At 43.6% G+C, this 23,574-nt stretch overlaps 3 protein-coding genes across 7 annotated transcripts in view; 1 reads left to right on the forward strand and 2 right to left on the reverse strand.

The window, feature by feature from the left end:
• Positions 1 to 1,568: 1,568 nt before the first annotated feature.
• Positions 1,569 to 7,450, reverse strand: cnga2b (cyclic nucleotide gated channel subunit alpha 2b). 2 transcript variants are annotated; one of them, XM_086057416.1, is made up of 8 exons: positions 7,302 to 7,450; positions 6,461 to 6,672; positions 6,050 to 6,158; positions 4,995 to 5,105; positions 4,177 to 4,353; positions 3,789 to 3,896; positions 3,579 to 3,685; positions 1,569 to 3,380 (listed from the first exon to the last, which is right to left on the reverse strand). In XM_086057416.1, the coding sequence occupies exons 3-8, from the start codon at positions 6,154 to 6,156 to the stop codon at positions 1,879 to 1,881; spliced, it is 2,112 nt and encodes a 703-aa protein (XP_085913542.1). In that variant the 5' UTR covers positions 6,157 to 6,158; positions 6,461 to 6,672; positions 7,302 to 7,450; the 3' UTR covers positions 1,569 to 1,878. The 2 variants fall into 2 exon arrangements, with proteins under 2 accessions (XP_085913542.1, XP_085913543.1); XM_086057417.1 differs by lacking the exon at positions 6,461 to 6,672.
• Positions 7,451 to 9,367: 1,917 nt separating this feature from the next.
• On the reverse strand, positions 9,368 to 22,203 carry LOC147133197 (plastin-3-like). 2 transcript variants are annotated; one of them, XM_086013279.1, is made up of 17 exons: positions 22,107 to 22,203; positions 21,790 to 22,016; positions 17,440 to 17,545; positions 17,196 to 17,347; positions 14,945 to 15,074; positions 14,634 to 14,766; positions 14,279 to 14,360; positions 13,829 to 13,994; positions 13,609 to 13,751; positions 12,667 to 12,762; positions 12,393 to 12,588; positions 12,118 to 12,196; positions 11,897 to 12,014; positions 11,678 to 11,808; positions 11,240 to 11,363; positions 11,031 to 11,155; positions 9,368 to 10,365 (listed from the first exon to the last, which is right to left on the reverse strand). In XM_086013279.1, exons 2-17 carry the CDS (start codon positions 21,991 to 21,993, stop codon positions 10,233 to 10,235), a joined length of 2,118 nt encoding a protein of 705 aa, XP_085869405.1. In that variant the 5' UTR covers positions 21,994 to 22,016; positions 22,107 to 22,203; the 3' UTR covers positions 9,368 to 10,232. The 2 variants fall into 2 exon arrangements, with proteins under 2 accessions (XP_085869405.1, XP_085869406.1); XM_086013280.1 differs by lacking the exon at positions 22,107 to 22,203 and having other exon boundaries at positions 21,673 to 21,817.
• Positions 21,602 to 23,574, forward strand: part of LOC147133198 (chromatin remodeler ATRX-like) — a 31,143-nt gene continuing 29,170 nt past the window's right edge. The window contains exon 1 of one of the 3 annotated variants that reach the window (XM_086013277.1): positions 21,602 to 22,425. The gene's annotated coding sequence lies outside the window, so the exon portion shown is untranslated. Of the gene's footprint in view, positions 22,426 to 22,960; positions 22,976 to 23,574 lie in introns of those variants that run through there. The other 2 variants (XM_086013276.1, XM_086013274.1) reach the window with 2 other exon arrangements.

Below are 23,574 nucleotides of genomic sequence, written 5' to 3' on the forward strand. Positions count from 1 at the left end.
GTTCAGTGAGGAAAATTCTAATAGACTACAACAACAAAAGTCCTTGCGAAACGCAAACATCATGCCTTTATTAACCCTCCTGTTAACTTGAAATTTCCTACTATTTTCTTTTAAATCTTAAAACGATTCAAATCTGCACATGATTATCAACAGATTCCACTATACACCCCCAACCCTTTTATATTTCAAAGTTTGTTGACTGCCGAAATAGCCATAAATATATTTATTGGTGTTTTACAGCTGAGAGGGAGAGACTTGTAGACTCCCAATTACACTTTTGAGCTTCCTTTCCACAAACAATTTTGGACTCTCACAAAGGTCTCACACAGAAAAAAAATATGTACAGTATATTTTTTGTCTCTGTGTGAGAGTTTTTGCAGCATAATGTAAGAAAGACAACATTTTTGATGAGAGTTTTTTGGGTGCATGTGAGCGAAAGGTTTTTGAGTGTCTCCGATGTTTTTGGGCATGTTATATTTTTTTGGGTGTGTGAGAGGTTTTTGAGTCTGTGTGACATTTTACTCTATGTGTTACTGTAGGCCTTTGCTCTGTGTGAGAGGTTTCAATCATCATCATTTCAAATGGGAGTCAGCACATACCTTGCCAACTGCCATCATTTATAGTGCATTTGATTTACCACAAATACATTTCAGATATTCTTAGTAGGTTTTTCTTGGCTTTTTATATTTGTTTTGTTTGCTTTTTCTAGCAGCAGCCTTAGGGTTTGGTGCTAACACTTAACTGGTATTTTTGAACTGTTCATAATTGCCTCCACATTATTTTTTTTAAGGCTGCAGGTCCCACTAATGAAAAACAGCCCCTAAGTATGACGCTGCCACCATCAAGGTGGTGAGAGCTGTTAACCGTTTGGAATTACGGCCAAAAAGCTCAACTCACTTTTAAATCTCCTTAACATGTTTGAAAATGTGAGAGCAAGTTTTAGACCAAAAAACGACTTCCACTATTTCTTTTTGGGTAATTTATTAAAAAGGTCAATTTGACCTGGAACATACCAAGGTAAGCCATCTTGGTATGTTACAGGTCAAATGTGTCCATCTTTAACATAATCACGCGTTGTAGAGCAAGAAATGTCAAAATACGATCACTAGCTTGAGCCGTATGTTTATGGCGTCTGTGTTGTAGGTGTGACCTGGAAAAATGATTGTGTTTCTGAACTTGACACGTGGCCTTTCCAGCATCTCTCCTATGACTTTGTTCCCAGGAGGGCCGGCAAGCGATGATGCGTTCAGGGCGAGAGCACCACTTGTCTTGATCAAAATCCCTCTGCTGATGCAACCAAACAGGAAGTGTTTACAGACAATTATGCTGACAACTTCACGTACTCTACATTTTTCATGACCAAGAACGCTGTATTAATTTGGCGTTTAGAATGTTTTATTTTTACCCTTCTTTTTCCAGAGGTTTGAATTAATATTGTCTAATACACAAGGAGTCATATTTACAGGCTCAAATATATATATATATATATATATATATATATATATATATATATATATATATATATATATATATATATATAAAGATACAATGCAAGTGATTCGCTTTGAAAATGTTGGTAATGACATTTTTTTACTATTTTCAACCACAGCTATACTGATAATTTGGTAACACTACCATTTCTTGGTAGCTTCCTTGTTGGATCAAAATCTTGACCCAATTTGCTGGGTCAAATCCTCAACCCAATGCGTTGGGTATAAATAACCAAGCATTGGCTCGATCCATTTAGGACCCAGCGATGGGTTAGCCATTTCACCCAATTTGGGTTACTTTGAACCCAGCAGTTTTAAGAGTGATGTGTTGCAAGGGCATGGCAGTAGCTTAATAGTACCATAATTGCCTCGTCAACCAAGCGAAGGCTCATAACTTGGAAAACTCGCAAATGAGGGCACTTGTATGGCAAGGCACCGCTGTATTCCGAAGAGCGTCGTCTGCGTGGACGGAGGGCCGAGCTTGAGCGACATTGACTGTTGGCTCCAAATGCGCAGTGATGTCATGGCCGGCGTCTGCTCCGCAGTCCGTTTGATTCACCCGCCGCTCCAGCAGCGTGATGCGTTGCTTCAGCCTCTGCTGAGTGTGCGTGTACTCGCAGAGAAGCCGTGAAAAGCGGGTGTGGAGACTGTCGAGGGAAGACTCCAGCCTCTCCACCTTCTCTTCCGTGTCTTCCCTCCGCAGACCGCCACTCTCGGCATCGTGCTCCAGCATACCCTCTTTGATCAGGATCTCGCGTCCCCTCTCCTCCAGAACCGTCCTCGCGTCTGGATACTCCATCACCGCCTCCATCAAGTCGTCCTTTGATAGGCAGAACAGGTCCGAGTAGCCCAGACTGCGAATGTTGGCGGTCCGACGGTTGCCCATTTTGCTTCCCTTTATATTCAAAATGCTGATTTCTCCAAAGCAGCTGCCGGCGATGAGGAGGGCGTACTGCGTCACGCCGTCGTCTCCCACCACAGCCAGCTTCCCCTCTTTGATGATGTACATCTCCTTCCCGATGTCACCTTTCCTGCAGATGTAGTCTCCCGGACTGAAGACCTGTGGGCGTAGTTTGAGCACGAGCTCCACCAGCAATCCCGCCTCACAGTCTTGAAAGATGCGAACTTTCTTCAAGGTCTCCAGGTGGACATTGATAGCGATCTCGGCTCGCAGTTTGTTGGGCAGGTTCTTGAGCACCTCCTGCTCGTCCACGGCTTTCTTGTTGGTCCAGAGGTAGTCGAACCACTTGATGACGCGGGTCTCCAGTTCTCTGCTGACTTTGCGGAAGTGCATGTAATGTTTGATGGCGTCGATCCGAGCCTGGAACTCGGCACGGGTGGCGTTCATGTTGGCGATCATGGAACCGACATTCCCTACAATAGTGGCAAAGATCAGGACACCGACCAGAAAATCAAAAACCACAAAAAGGTACTCTTCATCTCGCACCGGTGCGGGCATCTCTCCAATTGTGGTGAGAGTGAGAGTGGACCAGTACAGACAGTACACGTAACTCCGAGTTAGAGAGGAATACTCTGGTTTGGAGATGTTTGGGAACACCCAAGTGTCCGAGCCCAACCCTAAAGACTTGGATATCGCATAGTAGATGCAAGCGTTCCAGTGAATGATGACCAGGATGTAGAGCACCAAGTTGCAGATGCGGAAGATGTTGGGGTAGTTGGTTCGCGTCTCGGTGCGGTCGAAGAACTCGAACATCCGCGGGAAGCGGAGCAGACGGTTGAACCTCAGTTGAGGGGTGTGGATGCCGGTGGAGAAGTAGGCCAGGTCGGTGGGCAGGATGGACACCACATCCAGCTTGAACTGTAACGTACGCATGTAGCTGTCCCTCAGCTTGGCGTGGTCCTTCACCAGGAGGCCTTGCTCCAGGAAGCCTGGAAGAAAATATTCCATTAGGCCAATGAGACGTTTCGACTTGCTTTCCCGTTATTCGTCATTCGCCAGGCGTCCGTCAGTGACGGATTGACGGACCTGCCCTCAGTATTGACAGAATGCTCAACTTTGCCGCTCACGTTCACATTTCAGGCACTACTGGAGTTCGAGGTCTGATATGACACCTAAGAACATGTCACCTGTGCGAAGCCGTACACAAGTGTCCACGATGTACACGACGTCCGAGAGGTAGTCCAGCACCAGCCAGCAGATGTAATTGGCCACCTGCAATCGATCAAAACATGCCCTGTGGATTCAAACGGAAAAAAGATTCATTGCGGTACAACCGTTCTGTTTTCATCTTCTTCTGTTTTCATCTTGGTTCTGTTTTATGTTTTGCCTGTTATTACCTCGCCACAACAAGGAACCAGTTGTAGAGCACCGCTGCAGCGATGATGAATAACCAGCGGTAGTAGGCGTCGTCGGATGGGGACACCACCAAAACATCCCATTTTTTCCTTAAGGCAAATTCAATGTCATTTTAAATAGTCAAAAGAAAAACAAATACATGAGGGCTGTCCTGGCTGCTTCCCATGTCACCATGTATTGACAAAGATCACCTTCTCATACTTTTATTATTTAGTCTCACATTGAAATTGTTCATCCATTTTCGGCTCGGATGCAGCTCATTCCAGCTGACTTTGTAGCGAAAGGCCAGGTACACCCTGGACCGGTTGCCAGGAAACGACAGGGCACGTGCAAACAAGCAACTGTTCATTGCTTGGGTTTGTGGCATACCTCAGGATTCCTTTGGCGTTATTGCCGTTGGCATCCGTTTGCATGTTGCTTGTGCGGCTGGGGGCGTTTCGCAGCTCCGGGCCTCTGAAGCGTTCCAGGAAGGAGTCCGGTCTCTCCTGCTCCTGGATCAAGCTCCTGTGAGCCCATTCCCTCAGTCTCACCACCAGGCTCACCAGTCTGGCAGGCGGCAGGAGTGGATATTGTAGCATTTGTAGTAGTACTCCACTCAGAGGATTATACAAGTAAGATAGTCACAATAACGTTAGGTTTTACTCATCAAAATTCCATGAAACTATTTCTTGTCTTGCTGAAATCAGTCCATTTTTAGAGGCTGGCCCTGTTTCGTGCAAGTGAGCCAGCCTTAATCCCACCAATATACTGCTGGCCAATGGAAAGTCGAGCTTTTGTTACCGTGACAACCAGCGGTGGAGCTTGACAACAAGTCATCTCGCCGGCAAGTGTATGCACACACCAACAGCGGGCGGGATTCCCATTTTCCGTATGTGTTAACCGTCTTAGGATGACTTTTAGAAAACGACAGTTGCTTACTTTCGAACTCAAGTTGCAGCAAACGTAAGTGACGTCACGCACTCTGATCACAAGATTACAATTTTGGGTCCCGGCCATCGACATCTGCTTTAACAAATTAGTTAATGCGAAACATTATTTTAATAATATTTTCATTGAACTAATTACAATAAATCCATTAACCAATTGATATGTGTGAATACTAAAATAAATAATAATAAATGGTGGGCCCTATTAAAGAACGGAACTGCCATACTTTGCCCACCTTTGTTGTCTGGTGTGATTTTTACCTTGAGACTGCTCCATTCCTTTGAAAAGAGTTTCTGGAGTTGCCACCGTGAGGGTCGAGAGCAGCGACCCGTTGGAGCTCCGAGGACGTGTCGTCACAGATGGAGGGGACCCTGCAACGTAAGTTGGAAAACGTACAAAAACAAAACATTGTGTATCCGTATCTTGCGAGTGACTCGCTGTGTCAACTCTTGAAAAAGAAAGCCGAAAGTCACACACTTCAATTCAACATGTTAAGGAATAAATGTCAGTCTCACTTTTAGTTAATTTACATTGAGCTCCTGGGATTTCACTATCTTGAGCGAGTAACTTTAAAAGGAGTCATATGGCATTTCCCCCAAATGAAAACTATTCCCATTTGTCCTCAATAAATATTTGTGCCACGCTTTGATAAAAAACACCCCAAGGATCAAGAATTTTATTCCTGTTAAAGGCGGCTGATTTTGTCCTGTCTCATGCAAATTAGCGACTGTCAGACCCGGCGCTCTCTACTGCGGGGTGTGCCAATGCGAGTACAGTTTTGTGTTACTACCGATCATGAATCCTGGACAAAAAAACATAGCTGTCGGAGAAAGTACAGCAGTACAGCCCCGGGCTACCGCTGATAAAAAATAGAATGTGAAGAATTCAACAGCTGCGATCGGCCCGCCTACGGCCGGAGACAGCTGGGGTAGGCTCCAGCTCGCCCGCGACCCTTGTGAGGATAAGCGGTTTGGATAATGGATGGAATTAAACAGCTTGTGCATCATGATTAATTTATTGTAGCTCCTTCTTTCCAGTACAGTGTAATCCCGTCATGCAGACACAAGTGAAGAAAAGTTTCACCACTGCTCAAAGTGACTCATTAAACTGCACTTGGCTAATATTGGCCATTTTTTTGCTGATGATAAAGAATATATGCCTGTTCTTCTACATATGTTGCTGCAACATTTGTGTACAAATATCTGAGTGTACGTGCGATCCTGATAAGCAGTATTATGTATAATAATCATTTTGTCTGGAATTGTATGGTAGCTCATGATAGGAGAAATTCCATAAAACAGTTTTTGAATCTCACCTGCTTAGAATACTCTCGGCTCTCTCAATGCCCTCCTCCAAGTTGGTCTTGACTGACAGGTTGTGGGGCGAGCGATCTCTTTCAGGCGTGTGGCCCGTCATCTTCATCCCTGCCGAGGTACAAATACACACCGTGGCGTCACACCGTGACGTGTAACATTCCGACCAACAAAATCCAGGCACTACATCTCCCAGCATGCCTCACAACCCAACAACAGGTGTGACGAGAACCGAGACGAGCCGCAGCATACAAAGGGGAGAAAAAACACTCAACGTAGAGGAAAGTTCTTTTTGAATTCTGAGAACAGTGTGAACCTTCTGTGGACATATTTTAGCGTTTGTTTCTTCTAAGCTAACTCGCAAGTAAGCCCTGGTGTACCATCTCGTGACACGACAACACATAGACACCCACACGAACGCGATGGAAGACTTTTCTCGTGATGACAGGCGTGGAGCGTGTTGCTTCTTTGCGATGCGTACGTCAGGCTCCAGACAGGGGACCGTGGGTGTCCGCCGTGGTCCCGCGCATGGTGACCGGGGCAACTTGAAATGGAAATGCAGCCGCTCACAGGCCAAGTGAGGATGAGCCACGGACAAGACGGGCCCAGTGCAGTCTCCAAAGCTCTGAGAGGTACAGTATTTAGATGACTGTTACCACCGTGTGACTAATTGGAGGATCATTAATGAAAACACACAGAGGCGTCTTGAAGCTCTGAGAGCAAATCAGCTGCTCTCCCGCGGGCTTCTGCGTCACTTTGGTAACCAGTGGGCTGTGTGTGTCTCTGTCACCTATGCTGCATCACAGCTCTGTTTAATGACTTGTGCAGATGAAATAACAGCATGACCTCCTCAATGTTTTAAAAATGTACATTTTGCAAAGAGCAAATAGTGACAGTATTGCAGTAATTAATGAGACAAAGTGACAAAGTGACTGACTTAAATGTTGGAGCAGGCAAAAGATTCACAGATAAAACAATTAAATGCAGCATAATGAACGCTTATGGAACAACAGTGCATTGATTCAGAATTAATTCCATTTTAGTTGTTGTTTATATTTTTCACTAAGTACCAAAAGGTAATTGAATACAAAATAATAAAACTGATGATAATACCCCATTTGATTGCTCAAAATAGCCTATTTTGTTCATGCAAAAATCATAGTCCGGTGCAGACAACAAATGAACCGAAAACATATTTTTTTCCTGTAAATTCATACAAAATATTATTAAAAACCTACATAATGTTGTTCCTACCTTTGATGACTTGATGTTAGTCCAATAACATCCCCATGGTGCCCTCACACAGACACAATGAGCCTGTCCATCGCTCCTTGTATCAAAGGATGCCGCAGAGAAATGAAATCCAATGAATGCAATCACGTAACATAACCTGACCTCCTCCTCCTCCTGCTGCCGTTTAGGAGTGTGTCCACTTGACACAGAGGCAGGAAGGTTGGCGGATGAGGTGCAGCAGCCGATAAAGGGCGGGGGAATTTGCGCAAGGTGGAGAGAGAGCAGGTTCAAACGTCTTCATAGCCAGGACATGAGAATTTGGGTGAAGCAGCAACCCCGTTGGTTAGTTCGTTTCCACGAAACTTTGTGGAGGGTCAACCGCAAAGGTTGAATTGAGCCAAGAGAACTGTTGTTTGTTGAAGATGTTCATATTCAATCCAAAAGGCTTGTTCAGCTCTAAAATTTAAGTGTGGAGTCTCCCTACACTAGTGGTGGTCAATGAACTCCTTCCTTGTGAAATTTGGGAGGAAAAGTAGACTTTCATAAATCACCGGTTAGCAATACCTAAGACCACATCCACAACTCCACCAGACTTCACCAACAGAGTCTGGAACCTGAGACTCGTGACAGATAAAAACGATGGTATCTTGCAACTAGACTACATTCGACAGGACAGAACCAACCTCGGACCACTTATACAATCGACTTCAACTTTGCCTTAGCGTCACTCACTTCCGATTCAATAAATGTGTTAGCAAAAGCGAAGCTGTTCCAAGGGCTCGTTGGTCTCCCCACTGGAGTTCTTTAAAGGAACTAAGCCCGGAAGGATTTTCTGCAAACATAACATACCGATGCATTTCAAACCCCCGAAATGGCCCGAGATAAAAGTTGATTCACCCCAAGGACAAAATAATCCTTGAGAAGCAAACCTTGCCACGTTGTGTATGCAGTACCTGAGGAATGCAATGACCAGGCAACTTTTGCACAAAGGCATCGCACAACATTGGAGAGCAACTTCCTCGGGTTCAGTGTCAGCATTTGCATTTCAAAAAGAAGTGACAATCCTTTGAGGACGCCGACGTCCTAATATATAAATCCAAAGGAAATTGTTTAAAAAAAAAGAAAAGAGATAGCTCCTTAGGCGGCACTGGAAGGCAAAAACCATCTAAAGTGAAGACAGTTTAATAGTTTTTTTTTTTCAATAAAGCTTGAAACACAAAAGATGGAAACCACAAGAGCCATAGCTTATCATTCATCTGCAGAACAAACAAAACTGAATGCATGAAATGTTTTTTTTTTTTCTAAAAACATACCGTACAGGCCTGTAGGGAGCACGGCCCAGAGGACTTCATGTCTGCCTGACACTCAGGCCACTGAACTGTGTACACATCAATCTGTCACCACTCTACCTTTGTGAAGAACAACACTATGGTCTATAGACAAAAACAATTTTTGAGAAGAACAAAGCAACGTGTCACCTAAATCAAACATATACAAAGCACTTTTATACCATTTTTATTATGTCTTGTGTTTGCGGAAAAAAGAAATGCCATAACAATAAACAGGTAGATAAAAAAGGAAGTGGGCAGCAATAAAAAGAAATGGAAGCTGTACTGAGGTTCTGATCATAAATGTCACTGCCACTGAGGGGATAACGATGCAATAAATGAAATAAAGGAACTTGCTGCTCCTAGTAACAACGGGACACTCGTTTCTGTAGAACTGGTAAATGATGGAGGGGGCCCACAATTTTTCAGCAACACTACTGGAGGGGGGGGGGCGGCTACACCCTTTATACCAGCTGTTTAACAAAATGTTTTAGTGTCAGAAAACAGGTGAGCCGTGATTGGTTGTTACAATCGCATTTGAGAAACTGTGATGTTATTTTCAGTCAGCAAGTGACAAAATGGCCGCCCCTTGAGAGGACAAAAATGGGTGTATTTTGCTGCTCAACTCATATTCCACAAATGGAATATTCATCAGAATGCCGTGTTTAGACTAGTGGAGGCGCATAGAACATATTATTGTAAATATTTTTTCCCCCCTTTGATATATATTAAAAAAACTAATTTAAAAAAATCAAGCCCTCAGTTTTCAAAGTCATATTTATTGTTACAGGTAAAGAAGCACTTTGGAGTCAACATGACCATATGGCCAAATACAATCCGGCCATCGTCGTAGTAGAGGTTTCAGTTCATATTTGGTAGCGATGCAAATGCAAAAGAAGGCAAAAGAGGCTCAAAGGTTCCAGTAAAGGTTCGTCTTTGAGACAAGAAGGCACAGCGGAGAGCCCCGACGACCTGCTCCTCATTGGATACGACAAAATACACTAATAATAATCATAATAAAAATAATAATAACAACAACAGAAGCCCAGCTCTGACCAGCATATTACCTCACATAACGCTCCCACAAAAATACACAACGTACAAAAATACGGAGAGCCTATACAGAGTGGTAGTCACTATAAATCGACCGTATGGCTTCTGTATACTGATATGTAAAGAAGTGGATGAGGCATGCATGAATGTTGGGGTGTCTTTCTGAAGTGTGCGTCACATAAACCTCCTGTCTCGTCCCCTCCTTACACTAACTGAGGAATGTGTGGACATCAGTGGCAGTAAATGACGCGTAAACCTTTCAAGCCGGAATATGCATAGATGCTTTAAGAAAAACAGGATTCTCACACATTTATCAAGAAATAATGTTTGAAATTTACGAGTGTGGCGTTTTTAAATAACAGCACGTCATTCTTCATTGAACCCCTCCAGTCTTTCAAAAGGGGCAGCGATACCTGCGATTTGATGAATTTTCAATCTTCTTAACAATAATCCTTTGGGCGGGAATGTGTGGGGCTGGGTGGGAAGGGGGATTGGCACGGGAAGGGGAAGTTCCAAAAAGATGGATGTCGTGCGGGCGCAACAAGTGTCACAATGATCACTGCCAGTCTCTTTAGACTCGCTTCATCCCTCGACCCATCAGGCACGCAAAGACAGTCATCACCATTTTGGGCTTAACCTCCACAAGGTCATCGGGGAGGGCGTAGACACGGGCTCCGATCTTTCTCGCCATGGAAATGGCGTACCTAAGGAAACAACAGACTATCGTCAATGACAGGTGCGGTCACTGTTCCCGCAGAATATTCGCCTGTGAGTATTGTTGTAAGATCCGATTGAATGCGTTACTGCTCCGTGTGTGTTAAAGGAGCATAACTGTCATCTGAAAAACATTTATGTCCAATTTTGTAAAAAAAATTTCGTGTTACTGGGATGGTCTATAATGCAAAACCCCCATTCATGTAAATATTTTTTAAAAATGAAAAAAATGTTTTTTTTCATAAGACAGCGACGAGTTGTTTGAAGGTTTGTAGTTACTGTAACATCTATGCTAATTTATATTAGCTCATCTATGATGTTTGCCATTATGTTAGTATTAAGATGGCAGACTTTCATCAGACGAAATTACATGTTTGGTTGAAATCAGGTTTTAATACACAATGTTTAATTTTTTTTAGTAGCATGTGTGACAAGCAGCTTGAAGCAAGCGCGCTGAGCCTCTTATTTAAAGAACTGTTCGAGTGAGCCTGAGATCAGTTGCCAAGGAATATTCTAAAAAAAAAAAAAGTGTGTTTTAATACGTTTCTTTACAGCACGTGGGAGGGAGTTCACCTGTTGAAGGTGTCTGGAACATAAACGGTTTCACTGGACATTTAACAACACGCAAAAAAAACAACAAAAAAAAACGACATACTTGGCGTTCTCCTGCTTGTCATTTTCAGAGAGGTGTCCTGTTTTCACCAGGTCATAGTTGATGCTGTTGGGCTGGATCGCGTCAATCAACTCCAGTACTGCCAAACTGTTGCTAATCTCCTTGTCCTAAATCACCACACACACACAAAAGCCCAATCTAGTGTTTTTCCTACCCATTACGTCAAAGAAAAAAAGAACAAAAAGGTTTACCTTAAAGCTTGAAATCTTGGTCTTCTTTCCAGCTTCTGCTAATGTTTTGTTGACCCATTTGACGATGATGTCATCATTGACCTTCTCCCCATCACCCAGTTCCTCCAGTACATTAAGAGTGTACCTGCAACACAACACAGGCTTCGTGTTAATTCATTTTCCATTAGATTGGATTCCATTCACTTCTTTATGCAGTCATTGCGGTTCATAATTCTATATTCTGGATACTAAAATGTACATCTTAGATTTTACCAGCAAGCAATAAAGGGTGTGTTGTTGAGCTCAACGCAGCAGGAACAATGTCAACAGTCGTCTCTTTGTGACACACGAGGCGGCTGAGCTCATGGGAACGTGCGCCCGGTTTGCGCGCAAACACTCAATCTGTCGTTTCTCGTCAGTCCTTGTTGAGCAAAAAAATGTGCAGTGGATTTTTCTCACCTTCTCATGAGCTGCCACACCAGCGCCAGGGTGAGCGTAGCATTGCCTTCGTTCAAGTCCTGCCCGCCGATGCCGACCAGGGAGAACTTGGCCATTTTGCCGAGGTCCACAGCGTAGTTGCAGTTCTCCAACTGGATGTATGAAGATATTCAAGTCCCAATGTGTGAGCATATTTTAAGTCATGGATGAGCGCCTTTAAAAAAGGATATCAACATTGACCTTCTTCATGTTGGTTCCCAGCTTGGGGTATGGAGGCCTGTTGACTTTGTTGTTCCAGTCAACATCCACTTTAATCTTCTCGTAGAGTTGCAGGATGACAATGGCGTCTTGCAGGTCTCTGCAAGACAACACTGTGCATGAATTTTGAGCAATAAAACTACTCACGGGTGCATGTTTCATGCAGATAAATACGAGCGTTACGACGTTGGTGTGGTACATACACGTAGAGATGATTGACTGTTGGGTTTACACCCAGGGAGTTCATCCAGTTTCGGAATGTCCTCTCCTCTCGTGTTTCGCCTGGACAGCAAAACAACAAACAAAGACCATGGGGTTAATGAGGCTTTCTGGAAGTCTGACTTCAACAGGATTTGTGCATGAGTCGAGTCAAAAGTAAGCGGCTAGTTGTCGCTGCGGTTTTGAAGTCAATCCTATTCCTTTTAAAACATTAGTGTTCATTGAATATTTTATTCATTCAACGCCCCTCCAAACTCACCTTCCAGAAGGTTCCAGTCGATGTCCTGGTTCTCAGGTTTGGTCAAAGACGGGTATTTGTTAAACAGATTGGCCACAAAGGCCAGATTAAGTTTAGGGTTGCCGCTGACTACGTCAGCCGCGGTGACGAACTGTCGACAGCCGAGCCGGTCGGCCTGCGTCAGCATAGCTTCTGCCCTCTTTATGTCGTCTCTCTCCTGCATGGCGAGCACACGCGGTCCTCATCAGAGGCACGTTCACGCGCCATTAACGATGCTCGGCTGCACTGTACTTACGCTGAAGCCCGACATGTTGATGTCGATGGCCTGCTGGCCTTCCTCAGTGCCCTTTGGAGCGATCTGGTTGAGGAGGTGGAAGTAGGCCCTGGAGTCCTGGAGAACCGCGCACACAAACAACACCCTCCTTTTCACTCATGTTTGAGACCACGAGAGGTGGCGTATACGCTGGACTGGTAGCCAGCCAGTTGCAGGACACATATAGAGACTATGTAATTGAATAGTATCTATATGATGGTGATTCTGATTTAAAAAATAAAAAAGTGGACATACATGCTTTTCATTGGACAGAAATATGTCAACGCAAACTTTTTTTTCAAGAATATGTTCTATGCAAGCCCACTAGTTGAAACAGGGCATTCTGATAAATATTGCGTTTGTGGCATAAGTGTTTAATCCACTCATTTTTAGCCATCTCAGGGGGCAGCCATTTTGTCACTTCTGTCGACTGAAAATGACATCATAACTGCTCACAACGACCAATCACGGCTCAGATTCAGAAAACAGGTCAGCAGTGATCAGTTGTGATGTCATTTTCAGTTGACAGAAGTGACAAAATGGCCGCCCCCAGAGATGGCTAAGAATGAGTGGATTCACACTTATGCCAGAAACGCAAAATTAATCAGAATGCCGTGTTTCAACTAGTGGGCCTGCTGGGAACATATTCTTGAAAAAAATATGTTTGGGTTGACTTAAATACTATTCCGCTAATTTTGATAAAGACTCCAGAGGAGAGCCTGCTTGTGTACCATGATAATACTTGCTTACACAGTTTTGCTTACATATTTATTTGGCCATCAGCCAAAGAGCACCAGAAGGTTTCGCAACCAATTGAGTTCTATTTTAGGAGCCGTGCAGGCGGATATTACAGGCCCGCGTGCGCAAACATTGTTTGGCCCAGTGTGCCGATAGACTTGACATCTGTGTTAGTGACCCGCCTACCTTGATGTCAGAGCTGAAGTTGTTTATCTTCTGCCAGCCTGCGTTCTCCAGATGGAAGTTAGCCCAGCGGAGCAGCAGTTCTTCAGGCGACAACTTCATCAAGTCTTCCAGGGTTTCGCCCTCCCTCAGCAGCGCCGCCAAAGCTGTCGAATGCGCCAGTGATCGTGTAAGCAACCGGGGGGGGGGGGGGGGGGGGGAAACTTGACCTGATAACCTTTACCTTCATTCCTGCTGAGCTCGATGTCGGCAAACAACCCGATCTTGATGATTTGCCACAGCAGGCCCAGCACCAGGTGAGGTTTCCCCGCCTTCAAATCTAAAGCGCCAATGTTGACGAGGTGGCAGCCGATGGCCGAGGCGGAGTTCAGCGCCAAATTAAGATTCTCCTGTAACAGTCAATGATATATTTATTTAAGACACTGGTGTCAAGCGCAATATCCTGACCAAATTGTCTTCAATTATAACCTTGACAAAATTGCATTATCTCAGCTGACTCCGGACAAAAGACGGACTACACTAGCCAGTCAGTTACAGGGCAGATTTCAAAATGCCATCCTTTCGTTGCGTGAATGTAATAGTCCGATGAAGCAATTATACATTTCCATGGTTTCACGGCCATAACCTATGACAATGAGTTCGGCACCCCAGACGGGAAGAAGGAGTAACTGACCTGTATTGTAAAGGGTGTGAGCTTCCTCTTGTTTATGGTCCTCTCGTCAATGGTGTCTGGCACTGATTGGTTGATCATTTTGCTGTATATCATAAAAGAAAAAAAAAATTGTGAAAAATGTACTCACAGACATCCTGACTAGGTGACTGCATTGAAATTTTGGAAGTTTGTTGAACCTTGTGATTATTATTTACTTGTCATGTATTGTGCAGCTGTCAAGCCCAGTCTTTATGTACGTCGCCCCATAAATGGATTTTATAAGCAATGTGAAATCACCTGCTGGTTATTTGACATTTACAGCGATAGAGTAGAAACAGTTTCATTGCTGCCATTAAGTGAAAGGAGGAAGTCTCACCAGAGTAAGATACCGTCAGCTACAGATGTGAACAGAGAGTCTGTGTTGAGATCCATGGGCAGGACATGTTGACAGTCAGGGTCATTTTCCAGAGCGCTGTTGATCCACTTTGCAAAAGCAAATCGTTCCTCCTCTGTCAGGGTGCAGATGGAATTAAGAGGCATCAATTGCAAGCAAAACCAACAGTATCGTGTACTGGAAGATTTTGTTTTAGTTTTCTCCGACGATGATGGCAAATGTTAGCATTGGCGTCGGCAAGAGAAATGACACGCTGAGATGAAACCTCGTGTTCATAACAATGTCGTCCTTACCAGAGAACGAGTGTTGTGTTCCTTCACTTGACAGCTCCGACATGCCTCCAATGGCGAGGATGCCTTCTTTTCTGTTGATGGCTTTGCGGAAGGTTTTTGCTACTTCACAGCCCTTCAGCTCGTTCACAATCTGAAAAGACCAAAGGGAGGATTACTAATTCAAATGCATGGAATTTTACAGGCATCCCTTTTTTTTTTTAAGCAAGGGCAGAAAAAAAGTGATTGGCCACGGTCACAAGTTCACAAGATTACAGGTCTTCACAGCCTTTTGTTGCTTTTTTGTTTGGTCTAACAGGAAAAACGAATTATTGGGACTCCATTTACTGACCGTGGAAGTAAATGAGTACGCTGACTGAATCCAAGAGCTGCTAGACTGCAAGAATTATTTTCAATCACTTTCCATGGAATATGTGCAACCGCACTTGTTGCAACTATTACACTAAGCCATGGAATACTTTCTTTTTTTGTAATCTTTGTTGTCAGCCAGCCAGCGCAAGCAAGGTCAGTCTGCAGACGCGGCAGCATAGTTGGAATGTCTCATCATTGTCATGACAACATCATGAGGCACCATATTAACTACACGTTTCTTCAGCACCACACGTGTTCTGAGAAAAAAAGAAAAAAAACCAACAACAAAGATGCCTATGTTGCAGCTTCTGCATTGTCTTTTTTTTAGGTGCAAGGTGATGATTATGTCAAACTGATTTTGTGACACATCTTCTGAAACAGACTCAGCACCAAATGTTTTAGGAGCTACATCAAGCAGAAGCAGACACAATAAAGAGACACACAAGCCCAATGCTGACTAACTTTCCCAAACACTCTGCGGGTCAACAAACTCATTGAAACAACCCAGCTTATGTGACTGCGAGGATTCATTTGATGTGAATCACTAAAACAACAGCACATGTGAGCAGCATCCGAGAAGGCTGATTTGACAAGATGTAGCCCAACTCCGGGATGTCATGTGACGCACCCATGAAGGAGTTATGGCTCATCGGTCAGCCATTGGACCCCAACACACATTAGTCTCATGTTTCCCAACCTCTATTGAGCCATGGCACATATTTTACATTTAATTTAAATTTCACAGAATGCCACACCAAAAAACATAACAAGAAATCATATTTGAACATTTTCATTAAAAGGAGAATCATTGGGAATGGTAAGTTAAAAATGATTTAGGATATTATACTATTAGGCTGAATAAAAATTGATATAAAAAATCTACACACCCCAGGTCAAATGCCAGGATTTTGTGATATTAAAAAAAAGAGACCAATGTGAATCTTTTCCACCATTATTAACTTTTTGGCCTACTAAAAATTCAAAACCATCAAATTTAAAAACTGAGATGATGCGATAATGTGATTGCACAAGTGTACACATCCTCATAACTGGGAATGTGGCTGTGTTCACATTTAACCAGTCACACTCAAACTCATGTGAAATGGGAGTCAACACATCTGCCCGCCGCCCCCTCCAAATATCTCTGCTTAACACCAAATAAAGTTGAGAAAAACTAGGAGGCTTTTCCTGACAGTATTTGGTTGAAAAAAACCTGATGCTGGCACCACCAGGAAGTGAAATTCTATAGGTTGGCAACTCTAAGAGGGTACAACATGGGTCAAAGCCTGCTGCTGAATTGCAATGCTCTCAAACACAATGGCACCGTCATGTTTAGCAGCGACCTACGAGGTGCCGGATGCCGCCCCTCCCAATGCAGTCCTACTTATTAAATGCTGGGTTTCTATCGTTGGCAAAATCCTTCAATGATACACCCATTTTAAATGTTACGCCCTATTTTCCTAAGGAAAGGACGGCTTTGTTAGTCAAATACATTTTTTTGTAATAATTTGCAACTTCTGAGGAACTAGACAGACACATTCCCTTTGAACTATCAATTGTAGATAAAGCAAGTCGTGACTCCTGCTGAGGTTCTGCCATGAAACTGAAATTAAATATTTAAGGGAAAAACAAAGAAGGCACAATAAAAAAAAATTTGTGTCTGACGATTAATTCTGGCACCCAAAACGGGTATCTGGTGGGCGTTGTCAATGTTTGCAGAACCAGTGCCTAAACAAGCAATGAAATAGGACAAAAAGAAAAAAAAACACTGTTGTGTTGTTAGCCAAATGCCTGGTTGCGCCCGCTAGCATTAGCGCTACCGGGCTATTACTAGCGCAGCTGTGCACAGCTGAGCCTCATCAATGAATGAGTTGCGCGTGCCTCTGAGCACAATTTGACTTACCGCCAGGTACTCTTTGAAACTGATCTTGTTGTCGTCGTCGCGATCCAGTTTCTTGATGATGTCTCTGACCTTGTAACCTGGTTGCGGGAGGCCAGTCTCTTTAAGGAGTTCATTGAGTTCATAATCATTGATGAAACCATCGTGGTCCAGATCTGCAAGGTAAAAGTCGACGTTTTCAACACTCAACGACGTGCAAATAGGAGAACAACGATTATATATCGATCTACGACACTCATCCACTCACCAATCTTCCCAAACATCTCTTGTATTTCCTCCAGTTCCTCTTTAGATATCTTGCCAGACATGGTTCTGTGAGTGACCTGAGGATGGTCAGCCGGCAAAAGGTGGGCCTGCAGTGAAAATAAAAGAGCAACAGTCATTAGCAACGACACAAAACATCACAAAGTATGCGTTTCCAGCTGCAACCCTCATCACATAACAATCCCACGTTTGATGAAAAGACTTTTAGAAAAATGTGTTTAAAAGCTTTAAAAAAAAAAAGAAAACCCTTTTCATTTCATATTTGCTCAAGTTTGGCAAATGACTGAATACTTTGGGGCCTTTCGTCAGTATACAAAAGCCCTGCGGAAAAACTGTGTAAAAAGAAAATATCCGATAACGTGACGCAAGTCAGCCAAACTCTTTGAAACATTGTATTCTGCCTTCCCAAACAAGAGTGTTCCCAACCTACTCTGAGACAGTCACTATGTCCTAAAACCCCAGAAAGTAAAGCATTCCTCTCACTAGCTCCTTCCTGACTGCAAAAGCCAAGGAATGCACAGGGGCCTTGTGCAGATTGGGCTTTCGCTTGGAGAGGCGAGGAGGGTGTGATGCCTCTCCAAGGCCAAACCGGTGCGGTGGCATTCCTTGTGAACACAAGTGTTCACAAAACAAAGATGAAGCTGAAACTGCAGTGACAATCTCAGATTTTCCAGACAGAAAAAGGCTTCTTGTTTCCTGATTTGAAATCCAGACTGGTGAGTCTCAGGACGTCTTAGTCAGAAATACCAGGCAAAGCTATTTCTGGTTTCTCAGTACCACAATTTTGTACACAATACTTGAATAACGAGAAATGGTTTAAAGATCATTTACGCATAGGATTTGTTCCCGATACCTCCAGAAGTGTTTGTTTTGCAGAGTCTTAAGTTTCTCTTTGGCAAACAATGGGCTCAATAACTAAACTTCCGTTTCCACGAGTGAAAACCATTAATGGACTTAATGAAAGCTGCTGAGGAGCAGCCATGTGGCCGCCTGAGATTAGCCCAATAATCATCTAGATAAGTCTGCTTACATTAATAATAAAGTCAACTACAAGAGACAGACTTGAAATGTTACTCCTTGAAAACCAGAATGTTTTTCCTCTGCAAAACGCTACTAAATCTGGGCAAGAACCAACCGAGAACGATTAGGGAAATAACTGCGCCGCTATATTTAACCTCTGCAGAAGGATGTGAAATGCGTCTGCGGCCACAACAAGGGCCGACACACATTACCTCATTTGCCGGCTCTTGTCACACACCCTCGACAGAGGCCCGAGTGGAAACAGAAGAGGGGTTAAGTACACAGAGCCGGGGCCACAGATGGCGACGGACAAATGCGAGACGCGACGCTGGTGGCAAGAGAAGAAAAGAGCGTTTGTGATCGCCTTATGAAACCGAGGCCTTCGATGATAAGAGTCAGGCTCCAAAGGCAGTTGTCGTTTCAGGCAGCTGGACTCAGGTTTGGGGGAGCGAGGGCAACCCTTGCTGGTTGCTTTCACCGACAATCATCGCTGACAGAGCTTGGTATTTTTGAGCTGAAGGATGAGGATTTCACATGAGCCAAAGATGAAGCATCTTTTGTTGCTTTTATTGGGTTGAGTAAATGGATTTTTTGATTCATGCCTCGTGTTCTTCATAATTAGATTATGAGATAATATCCTTGTCAGCGGGATGACAACACCCCCCCCCCCCCAAGAGATACTATTTTTTCATGTTTACTTGACTTGCATAGCTCAAGAACATCGCTTTACCAACAGTCATTATTTTTAACAGTTCAATGATTTCTTGAAATGTCTTTTGCAAAGCATTGGCCTATTATGTGCTTCTCATCAAACAAGAGATCCAAAACTGTGACTTGATAGTGCGGAACGTCATTTCATTATTTTACTGTAATTGGTCTCATCCGGGAGACCACTTATCAGGCAAGTCTGAGATTAAACAGACAAGCAACCGACATATTCAAAGGCACAAAAAGGCTCATTGGATTATAATATAATACGAGGACTTAAACTGCACCAAAACTGAAATCAATTCCCATTTGATATCTTGCAGTGCCACAACAACAGTAACAGCGCTTGCTATACTGGTGTCAAGAGGATGTCTCTTGCTCAGGTTTGTAACTGGATATTGCCCAAACGGCACGTCTACGCAGTTTACGACGGCTCTAGGTGGATCTATAAGGCCATTTAAAGACTCGCTCCCAGATGATTTGATTAAGAAGAGTAGTGCGCCGACACACCCTGCTCTGACTGTGCTTCATCCACGACATTACGTAGGAACTGTGAGGAGCGCATATAGACTGGCACCCTTCCCCGGTGTGGTCAAGTTCATACACACACACACACCCAACAGTCTAAGAAAACAGAGATGTTAACGCTCGTGCCAAACGCCTGTGCATGTGAGGCAAACGGCCACTTCCTCTTCAAGGGGCGTGGACAAGACAGGCACGGCCACATGACAGGTGAGCAAGATGTCACAAATGCTGCGAGTGCAAGCGAAACGGAACTGACATGTATGGATTCGAGCAGAACGGGGTTTTTGCGACTCAATTAAAGCAGCCCCAGACAATCAACATATTCAAATGGTCAGCTTCACCTTTGTGACTGGTACGACTTGCTTTTGTGAAGGTCACTCTTAGTACTCAATGAAAAGCTGTAGGTGCGGTGTACTCAATGAAAAGATGTAGGTGCGGTGAAGCAAGGCGAGCACTGCTTCTCAGCTGCCATCACTTAGGAATGTTACTGGACGGGTTGGAAAGTTGGGAATCAGGGGACATTTTCAACCACAGACAAACTGACACACCTAAGAGATGATCTTTATATTAATATTTCTTAGCCGGTGCGATACTTGGTATTTGTTCATGCTGGCCCTTTGGGAGATACTGTTATTTTCTTGTACTGTAGCCCACTCATCATACACATTTGTTTCTATTATGGAGTTTCGGACCATGGCAGGGGCTGGAGTATATTCCCACCAAATTCAGCTGAATGTCAAGAGTATAACCTATATATCCAAATAGGGCAATGGGTGGGAAGGGATCCCTTTCATAAGTGACCTACTAACCCATCCGATAACATGTATTGAACTATTCATTTTAAACTTTACATTTCCTTTCTGTAGCGCAGTGCAGGTAGAAGACTAAACAGAAAATATGACAAAAGCATAGAAAAGTGAGAACCAGCATCGAGCAGAGCGTGAAGGCAGCCGTTTTAATGCTGACCGCATAGAAAGTGGGCTAACCTGTTTTACGCACACAGCTACTAGTGTGCTTGGGGCGGCCCACACAAGTCACACCCTCTTGCTGCTGCTTGACGGTCTGGTTTGTCTTTACAGAGACAACATCCCAACTGCATTTAAAACACACAGGTGCCCACGTGGTTTTGTGCACGGGAAACTTTTTTTTATGTAAAGTAGTAATGCCACACTTTCAAGGGCAACTACCAATAAAGGCAAACTAGCTATTTCCCCAAAATGGAAGTGCAAGCAACACTTTTTCCACTTCTGACACTATGACTAATACTTTGGAGTCCTCACGCCAGTAATATGAAGACAAACTGTGGCTTTCACTTAACACTATAGCTGTAAGCGAGCCGTCTCGCCAGATGATGGTTACACCTGGTAAAACACTTAACTTGACATGGGGCCGCTGGTTTACAAGAAGGCTCAATTTCAGATTTTGTATAGTAAAATCGCTGACGATTACAAACAATTCCGATCTATTTGTACCTTGGAGGATCTGATATAGCAGAAATGTGTACATGAGGGAGCGGCACATCCTCAGTGAATCATTTACTGGAATAAAGCCAGCATTATGGAACATATGTTAAAAAAAAGACGTGTCTGTCATCGAGCTACAGTCAGGTAGCACTCACAAAAATACACAGGCGCGCGTGTGTTTAATGATTTAAATGTGGCGACGTGCGTGGGTGTTCATTTAAGGGCTGGGGGGGAGTTGCTGGCGTGCGCTGTGTACTTTTTAAGTGACTAAAAGTAAAAACTGTCACTTTAAAACAACCTTTACCCAGTGTCCGAAATACGATATTGTAAGACATTTAAGACAACTTTGCGCTAACAGGAGTGCACATAGGAGTGGAGAGTTAATTGTGGATGTTGGATGAAGAGATTGTAGTACAAAACCAAAAAAAAGCAGCCAAAGCTAGGATGGCTAGCAGACAAGATTCAAGTTAACAGACGGCGATCTATCCTTGTTGACTCACGATAATCCAGCGCTCCTCGCCGGGACGTGACGAGCAAGATGGACAGATGAAAGGCGTGCATTCAACTGAACGCACCTCGGGTTGGTCAAGAAGTTAAGACAGGAAATTGGTACTCACTCTCGGTTCGCCTGAAATTCCAGACGGCGTCCAGCTCGCAGTGCTGTCTTCTCCACGTCGAGTGCGAAGTAGTCCGGAGTTGGAATTCTTGTCCCGCCCTGCTGTGGCGTCACCGCCCGCTGGATTGCTGGTGAATGGAGGATGCTGTGGCGGCGAGAGGATTTTTACCAACTCGCTCTTTTTCGCTGCAGTAAAGTCCGACATACTTGTAACCCTCTGCAGGCTCTCTATAATGGAACGCAGTATACGTGCTCGTTGAATTCTCAGCGGTTATTACTAAGCTAACGAGGCTAACACTCGTGTGAAAGCCCACTTACCTTTGTCGCGTGGGGGAGTGAAGTGTTCCTCTTAAAACACCAACGTAAAGCGTGATCACAAATGTGTCTTTGAAGCGCCCTTTGTAGCTTTAGTGTACGTAAAATGTCTTTGTATTGGCCTCTGTAAAGTATGTGACGTCACAATAAATTGTACGGGCTTTCATGTTCGTGACGTCACCACTCCCCACACTTTGATGGACCTCATTTTGTTTTGAAACAACAAATCTCTCAAAACTTGGAAATTATATTACCATGTCAGTCTTTTACATGTTTTTAAGTTCATTTTTGTTAGCGAGCCACTATTCTTGTTTTGATTATGGTGATGTATTGATTTGTTTGTTGTTTTTGTGTCTAATGTGTTGTTCATGTAACTTTGAAAGTTTATTGCAATAACTAGACTGTGACAGATTATTATATTTAAAAAACGAACAAAAACTAAATTTACAGAATGAAGGGAACACTGTTAACTCAAATCATGCATTGCACAAACGAAAAGAAAATTTAAGGGAAAACTTTTCACTTTATTTCCCCGTGTAATTTCCTTATTTTATGTAAGGATTAGATTGGTAAATTTTTTCATCAGCAAGCATTGTTTCCCAACCAGGCTGCCATGGCACACTAGTGTCATGTGAGATTACACGGATGCTACGGGAAAATATGCATCCATTCATCCGTCCATTTGTATTTATTAACAACAACATCTCTCTTTGCAGGGGAGGCACGGTGATCTACTGGTTAGCACGTTCGCTTCACAGTTCTGAGGTCGTGGGTTCGATCCTGGCCTGTGTGGAGATTGCATGTTCTCCCCGTGCCAGCGTGGGTTTTCTCCGGGTACTCCAGTTTCCTCCCACACTCCAAAAACATGCTTGGTAGGTTAAATGGACACTCTAAATTGCCCCTAGGTGTGATTGTGAGTGCGGATGTTTGTTTGTCTCTGTGTGCCCTGCGATTGGCTGGCAACCAATTCAGGGTTTTGCCTGACGACTGCTGGGATAGGCTCCAGCACTCCCCCCGTGAGTCAATTAAGACAAGAGCATCGTTATTTCAGTACTTCATACTTTTGTGACATTTTTGTTTGATGGTGTGCCGTGACATTTTCTAATGTAAAATGGCTGCTTTGGCTTCGTAAATACTATAGATCTATTCAGAGGGCAACTAGGCAAATACTACTCAGTAGGCTACAGAGACTTTACACTGGACATCAAGGTCATTGAATAAATGTTCAAAGGCACATGATTCTCAGAACCGAATGAAACCTTGGACGTCCTATCTTTTCACCCCTGTTAACATTTCAAATTGTTTGACCTTGAAAGATGTTTTATGTTACTATGAAAACAAGAGCAAATGTCCCCAGTTTGCAGTCACTTACTTTATTTATTTTGGGTTTCCAACAAGTCTTTTTCTCTTTTCTTGGCTCATTTTTTCTCATTCTATAAATCCCTAATTTTACTTTTTTTTTCTCCATTAT

Source organism: Filicampus tigris, chromosome 17, assembly GCF_054856515.1.
Source record: "Filicampus tigris isolate MCC_2025a chromosome 17, RoL_Ftig_1.0, whole genome shotgun sequence".
NCBI lineage: Eukaryota > Metazoa > Chordata > Actinopteri > Syngnathiformes > Syngnathidae > Filicampus > Filicampus tigris.

What these genes read in the sequence shown, in the direction of transcription:
- LOC147133197 (XM_086013279.1), bottom strand. Translation starts at nt 21,993, where the DNA reads ATGTCGGACTTTACTGCAGCGAAAAAGAGCGAGTTGGTAAAAATCCTC. An exon ending in AGAGATGTTTGGGAAGATTG is followed by an intron (nt 17,348 to 17,439) that starts GTGAGTGGATGA and finishes TTTACCTTGCAG; the next exon opens with ATCTGGACCACGATGGTTTC. An exon ending in CGAGCTCAGCAGGAATGAAG is followed by an intron (nt 13,752 to 13,828) that starts GTAAAGGTTATC and finishes CGCATTCGACAG; the next exon opens with CTTTGGCGGCGCTGCTGAGG.
- cnga2b (XM_086057417.1), bottom strand. Translation starts at nt 6,156, where the DNA reads ATGAAGATGACGGGCCACACGCCTGAAAGAGATCGCTCGCCCCACAAC. An exon ending in AGGAATGGAGCAGTCTCAAG is followed by an intron (nt 4,354 to 4,994) that starts GTAAAAATCACA and finishes GCCGCCTGCCAG; the next exon opens with ACTGGTGAGCCTGGTGGTGA. An exon ending in TTGTGTACGGCTTCGCACAG is followed by an intron (nt 3,381 to 3,578) that starts GTGACATGTTCT and finishes ATTTTCTTCCAG; the next exon opens with GCTTCCTGGAGCAAGGCCTC.